At 38.7% G+C, this 7,500-nt stretch overlaps 3 protein-coding genes across 3 annotated transcripts in view; 2 read left to right on the top strand and 1 right to left on the bottom strand.

Annotated features, from left to right (window-relative positions):
* The window catches only part of LOC118493214 (DNA replication complex GINS protein PSF1-like), a 12,724-nt gene extending 12,017 nt beyond the window's left edge, over positions 1-707 (bottom strand). Inside the window, exon 1 of the mRNA XM_035992246.1 lies at positions 525-707. Coding sequence (XP_035848139.1) covers positions 525-599 — 75 coding nt within the window. The 5' untranslated portion in view covers positions 600-707. The remainder of the gene's footprint in view (positions 1-524) is intronic.
* The window catches only part of LOC116034480 (acetyl-coenzyme A synthetase 2-like, mitochondrial), a 575,508-nt gene that overhangs the window by 245,040 nt on the left and 322,968 nt on the right, over positions 1-7,500 (top strand). The gene's annotated exons all lie outside the window — the stretch shown is intronic.
* abhd12 (abhydrolase domain containing 12, lysophospholipase) overlaps positions 770-7,500 on the top strand; it is a 27,469-nt gene continuing 20,738 nt past the window's right edge. The window contains exons 1-2 of the mRNA XM_035992244.1: positions 770-888; positions 3,407-3,590. Coding sequence (XP_035848137.1) covers positions 3,409-3,590 — 182 coding nt within the window. The 5' untranslated portion in view covers positions 770-888; positions 3,407-3,408. The remainder of the gene's footprint in view (positions 889-3,406; positions 3,591-7,500) is intronic.

The following is a 7,500-nucleotide window of genomic DNA, read 5'->3' on the forward strand; positions in this document are numbered from 1 at the left end:
TAATTCGGCACTGACAGTATATGATTCCCCACCAGACAGCGTTCAATATTGAAGAATATTAAGGCGTTTTACACTGCTTGGTTTTGCCTCGTTGTGTCGATTACTGTCATGAAAGAAGTCAGATTCTACTGAAATAACTGTTGTTTGGTGTGTTGACATTTATGCCGAATTGTTAGAGAGGTCCTGAGCTTTCTAAACATCTATTAAAGACCCTTCTAAGACGTCTGTGTATCTTTTTATCAGCCGGGAAACTTTAAAATGTCAGATTTTTAAACCAAGATCGCCCAGAACACCGAGTTTTGTTTCGCCTCGTTGTGTCGATCCCGGTTATGAAAGCACAGTTTTTACTCTAATAATTGGTGTTTGGTGTTTTGTGTTTAAGCCGAAATGTGCAGGAGTTCCTAGACTTTCTGAGTATCTATTAAAACATTTCTTAGAAGTCAGTGTATCTTTTGAAAAACAAAAAAATTTAAAATGTGACATTTTTTAAACGAGGATCGTCGTTTCTGGGTTGATTCACTCACGTTAAAAGCAGGCAGTTGTCCGTCGCTCATCCGGTGAAGTTCTCTGATTAACTCGATGGCTTTCTCACAAAACATCTCGGTACCGTTACACACAAACACACCGAGCAGAAAAACTATTAATTACACTTTTAATTTAACCATAAAAGAAAAAAGTCTCTCACTGGGGGACGTCAGCTCAGTTTCGCGGCAAAATCCAAGCGTTGTGATGACGACACAAAATGACGCGACGCTTCGGCGGCTACTGCATTGGGACAAACTTCAAAACCGCGAAACGAGGTTTTTTTTTTGCTGCTGAACCCGGCTTAACGCTTTAGGTTTAGGATAGTCATGTTGTGAAGCCGTTTTACTCCCGCCAGACTGAGAGGTAAGAATGTGTGTTTGAATTTAATCTGATATTTCTGAGTGGACATTAAAACGCTGTAACACCGCAGTCCGACTTCCTGTTAGCTAAAAACCAACCGGAAAAAAAAGAACAACCAGCAGAGAGCCAACTGACTCGGCGTTCGCGGCGATCTTGGTTTAAAAATCTGACATTTTAAAGTTGAATGTTGATAAAAAAAGATACATAGACGTCTTAGAAAGGTCTTTAATAGATGCTTAGAAAGCTCAGGACCTCTCTAACAATTCGGCATAAATGTCAACACACCAAACAGCAGTTATTTCAGTAGAATCCGACTTTTTTCATGACAGTAATCGACACAACAAGGCCAAACCAAGCAGTGTAAAACGCCTTAATATTCTTCAATATTGAACGCTGTCTGGTGGGGAATCATATACTGTCAGTGCCGAATTATACAGCTGATGTAAATGTTACGATCATTGTGTCATGGTGTTCCTGGTCGGGACATAATAGTTAGAAAATTAATGCTAAACTTTCAATATTATCTGTATTTCAGAAAGGGCGATCTTCATTTGAGAATCTAACATTTTAAAGGTGTCTTGCTGATCAAAAGATACACAGACGTCTTTAGAAATATTTTAATAGATTTTTAAATCATGTAGCAACTCTGTCACATTTCGGCATAAACACAAAACACCAAAACATAGTTATTACAGTAAAAACTGTCTCCTTCCATGACAGTCATCGGCACAACAAGGCGAAACGAATGAACGTAAAAATGTAAATATTCCTCAATATTGAACGCTGTCTGGTGGGGAATCATATACTGCCAGTGCCGAAGTATACAGCTGATGTTAATGTTGTTATAAAACTGTAAAAACGGGTGATATTGTGTTCTGTTTGTGTCGTTTTCCCGATTAAAGAGATTAACGGTAGCTTCGTAGTTAGCTAACTGGCTCCGTCGAGTGCTACGTTCAAGGGAAAGAAAATAAGCTCTTAAATGGTAATTATCTATTTCGGGGGACATTTGTGTTTTGAGGTTGTTGTTGTTGTTGTTGTTGTTGTTGTTGTTTTAAAACCGTAACTACTCGTAGCCAAAACACTGGAGGTTGTACTGAAGCTAAAAAAATGTTTGAATGTTTGCTAGAAAGAACCGGAAAAGCTTTTTGGGTTCAGTCGTAACCAGGATCATAGAAACACACGCACACACACATATAGACGGAGACACACACACACTGACACACACACACACACACACACACACACACACACACACACACACACACACACACACACACACACACACAGAGAAACACGCACGCACACACACAGACACAGACGCAGACACACACACATACACACACACACAGACGCAGACACACACACACACACACACACACACACACACACACACACACACACACACAGATGCTGACACTCACACTCACAGACGCAGACACATACACACACACACAGAGACGCAGACACACACACACACACACACACACACAGATGCTGACACACACACACTCACACACACACACACACACACACACAGCTGTTGATGGATGTGTTGTCTGATTGGTTAAACATCTCTTAATAGAAAATGAAGGACCTTGTACTTGACTTGAGTATCAGTGTTCTGCTGCTGTCTGTCTACTTCTGAAGCTAAATAAAGTCTCCTGGATCAGCTGGGAAATCACATTGTCACTAAGCTGAAAACCGGTTACAAAGCTGTTATTTAACCCCAAAAGAGATGATTCAGAGTCTGTTTTGTAATTGTCTGTCTTTATAGTTTAGTATACGAGGTGCACTTGAAGGCATCATGCACTAGTTTAGCTTTCTCTCGTTTCCAGAAACCTGTATTGTTTAGGTAGTTGTTACTCCGACGCTCTCCAGAGGCCGTGAACGCAGCACAGTTTCCTCGCTCTGTGATTGGCTGCGGCGGCTGGCTGCTAGAAGGGACTCGCTCTGTGATTGGCTGCGGCGGCTGGCTGCTAGAAGGGATACAGCTACGGCAAAAACAGCTGATTTTATACATAAACACGAAAAGTTAAGTCTTAATAACAAAGTTAAAGAGGTTTCCTTTATATATATATATATATATATATATATATATATATATATATATATATATATATATATATATATATATCTATCCTGCAAAAAAGACAGAGAGATTTAAAGTATAAAGTATATTTATTTTTGTATTTAAAATTCAATTTACAAACAGTCAGTCGTTTGTTGTTGTTCTTAAACATACGTTGCACATATACAAATACATATAAGAGAGAGAGAGAGAGAGAGAGAGAGAGAGAGAGAGAGAGAGAGAGAGAGAGAGAGAGAGAGAGAGAGAGAGAGAGAGAGAGAGAGAGAGAGAGAGAGAGAGAGAGAGAGAGAGAGAGAGAGAGAGACTCAGCCTCAGCGGGGACTCTGCTCCGTCCTCCCCGGCTCTCACAGCTCCATCGCCCGGCCAGCTAACGGCCCCTCCCCCGCTGACAGCCCCGCAGTCGGTTAACGGTTGTTTTCGTGCCCTTTCCAGTGATGCGAAAGCGGAGTAACCCAGCGGACAGCGGCACCACCGGGACCACCGGGACCACCGGCACTCTGCTAGACAGCGACCTGGAGCTGAAGCAGCGTCCCGGCAGGGGAGCAGCGGGTCCCGCAGCGCGCGGCCGGAAGGGCCCGGAAGAGGACGGAGGCATGGCGGTGAAACCGTTCCGCAGGTAAGAGCCGGTACCGGGACAGGTGTCGTACTAAAAGAGAGCGCACTGTTCCCTACATTACTACTTCCGTGTTCCACTTGCCAAGAAAGTGATTTATTAAAGATTTAAGATTCAAAATCCTTTATTTATCCCACAACGGGGAGATTCACACTGCTGCAGCAGCGAGGGACAGTATCATAGTATTATATTATATTATATTATATTATAGTAGTATAGTATATAGTAGTATAGGGGGAAACGTACAAGACACAGATATACATAAATATAAATAAAGAAGAAATAGTGACATGTATTTACTTCTTCTCTAACTTCTCAGTATTATAGTATTATATTATATATTATATTATAGTAGTATAGTATAGTATAGTATAGTATATAGTAGTATAGGGGGAAATGTAGGCTACAAGACACAGATATACATAAATATAAATAAAGAGAAGAAATAGTGACATGTATTTACTTCTCTAACTTCTCAGTATTATAGTATTATATTATATATTATATTATAGTAGTATAGTATAGTATAGTATAGTATAGTATATAGTAGTATACGGGGAAATGTAGGCTACAAGACACAGATATACATAAATATAAATAAAGAAGAAATAGTGACATGTATTTACTTCTTCTCTAACTTCTCAGTATTATAGTATTATATTATATATTATATTATAGTAGTATAGTATAGTATAGTATAGTATATAGTAGTATACGGGGAAATGTAGGCTACAAGACACAGATATACATAAATATAAATAAAGAGAAGAAATAGTGACATGTATTTACTTCTCTAACTTCTCAGTATTATAGTATTATATTATATATTATATTATAGTAGTATAGTATATAATAGTATAGGGGGAATGTACAACACATAGATATACATACATTTAAATATAAATAAAGAGAAGAAATAGTGACATGTATTTACAGTATTCTAACTTCTCCCTGAAATGTTGACTTTCATTCACGAGGCTTATATCTGACACATTATAGTACTTTTTACCTTCTTTTTTAATTTTAGATCAATTTTATATTGCTGTTTATATTTCAAACATACAGAACAGAGAAACAATTGAACAAGAGGGGTGGTGAGGGAGACCTGGGTTAGATTCCCTCTGCCATACATCAACCAATGTGTCCCTGAGCAAGGCACTTAACCCCTCGTTACTCCAGAAAAACGTGATTATGCGATCGCATAATTCAATTTATATTTTTTCGAATACGCCGCACTTTTGCCGCATAAATTGCCGATTTCCGTGCAAAATACACGGGGCTTACATGATTTCATAATCCCCGCATTTTCGTTGCAAAAAAGTCACACATATATCTTAGCAGAAAGTTGAAAAATGTTGCGTTTACTTCACACAAGAGCAGCCGTTTCCCCCTGTTGCCATGGGAACGTTGATGTAATTACAAGTTCCCGTGATTTCATCGTATAAAATTACATAAATATCCCGCATATTCTAGGATTCTATTCTATATTATATATATATATATATATATATATATATATATATATATATATATTCTATTCTATTCTATAGATTTTAAACATATTGCAATATTCTGCGATATATTGCAATTCATTACCTTTTTTCCAACTACAAATTTTTCCCAATTTCAAATGATGTCCCCAACAGTTAACTTAGTCAACATCTCTTTTATCTAAAAAGATATATTTCTCTGTCTGTTCATCTCACTCCAATGTTATCGCTGTAAAATGGGATTATCAAGCAGACAAACTGACCAACGTATATATAATACTAGATCCGTACTCGGCGTCTGTGTATCGATACACTATTGCCACGGAAAATATCGCGATACTATGCTGTATCGATTTTTCCCCCACCCCTAGCATATTCCGTCACATTTTTTAAGAAAATGTGCCGCATAATCAAGGATTTTAACCCGCAACAATCACAAAAAAACTCCACATTTTTCTGGAAGGACTGACTTAACCCCTAGTTGCTCCAGAGGTGTGTGACCTCTGACACATATAGACATTGTAAGTCACTTTGGATACAAGCAACTTACAATTACATGTAACGTAATGTAATGTAACATAAGCCCCGTCCCACCCGCCAACCGCTGCAGTCTCGAGGAAAACGGAACGAATAAACAGGAATCACACCTTGCCTAGTCACTCTCCTGTAGTTCTTGTGATGCTGAGGTAGAGCTGGGCGATATATGGATATTATATCGCTATATCGTGTTATGAGACTAAATATTAGGGCTGTCCTCGACTAAAGAAATTCTTAGTCGACTAACACTTATATGATTTTGTCGATTAATGGATTAGTTGATGTAATCAACAGAGCTGTGCTCTTTGAGAGGTGGTTAAGACTAGAAAAGCACAATATAAATGTAGTTAATGAACCATCTGTAAAACTGACTTTCTCCACAATTAATCCTGCAAAAGCACCACTTTAAATCTTGTGTTTACCAGAAATGTGCTCATAAGTTTCTTGGAAATGAGTAATTAAGCATGAATAAGCATAAAAATGACTCATCAACTAAAGAAATCTTAGTGGACTAAGACCAAAACGACCGATTAGTCGACTAATGGACTAAGAGGTGGCAGCCCTAATATATATCGTCTTAGATTTTGGATATCGTGATATCCTCATATGACGTGTTGTCTGTCCCTGGATTTAATGGCTGGACTACAGTAAAGTGATGTCATTTCTTGAACTTACCAGACTGTTCTAGCTTTTCTTTTGTTTGCCTCTACCCACTTACTGTATTTTCCGACTATAAGTCGCACTTTTTTTCATACTTTGGCTGGTCCTGCGACTTATAGTCAGGTGCGACTTATATATCAAAATATATATAATTTAACATGTTTTTAAATGTTAAATCATACTGAAAACATTACCGTCTACAGCCGCGAGAGGCGCTCTAGGCTTGTGACAACTATATGCTGCTCCTAAAGACAACTGAGAAAGAAAAGAAAATCCTATTCTGCAGATTATAAACTGCAGGTAGTAAAATATGCAGCCGAAAACGGTAATCGAGCAGCAGAAAGAAAGTTTGGAGTGAGAGAGAAACTTGTGAGGGACTGGCGAAAAGGTGACTCTTACTGCAATGAAGGAAACAAAGAAAGCTAGTCGTGCGCTGAAAGCAAGATGGCCAGAGCTGGAGGAACGAGTCCACAGATGTAGATGCACGTCAACGGTGCAGTTACGTCTCCACGCCCTGGTAGTTGTTCTGTATTCTGTTGTATAGTTGAATAACTGTTAATGTGTTACGTTAACATACCGGACACCTACCGTATTCAGCCCCTTGTTCTGTGTGCTACTGTGTAGTTGAATAACTTGCCTTTCCAGATTAAATGTCTGTTCTTGGTCTTGGATTTTGTGAAATAAATTTCTAAATAAATGCAACTTATAGTCCAGTGCGACTTATATATGTTTTTTTCCTCTTCATGACGCATTTTTTGACTGATGCGACTTATACTCCGGAGCGACTTATAGTCCGGAAAATACGGTAGTTATTATATACCAGTCCTTCCAGAAAAATGTGGAGTTTTTTTGTGATAGTTTTGAGCTAAAATCCTTGATTATGCGGCACGTTTTCTTAAAAAACGTGATGGAATATGCGGGATATTTATGCAATTTTATGCGATGAAATTGCGGGAACTCACTGCAGTTTCATCGTGGCTTCATCGCGGGGTTTGCAGCTTTTCGATGATGTTCACGTCGCGTAATTACATCACTTCATAACGTTCCCATGGCAACAGGGGGAAACAGCTGCTCTTGTGTGAAGTAAACGCAACATTTTTCAACTTTCTGCTAAGATATGTGTGACTTTTTTGCAACGAAAATGCGGAAATCGGCAATTTATGCGGCGAAAGTGCGGCGTATTTGAAAAAATGCGGCCCCCGAAATAAATATGCAGACTTTGGCTG

This window comes from Sander lucioperca, chromosome 15, assembly GCF_008315115.2.
Source record: "Sander lucioperca isolate FBNREF2018 chromosome 15, SLUC_FBN_1.2, whole genome shotgun sequence".
In the NCBI taxonomy this organism is placed as follows: domain Eukaryota; kingdom Metazoa; phylum Chordata; class Actinopteri; order Perciformes; family Percidae; genus Sander; species Sander lucioperca.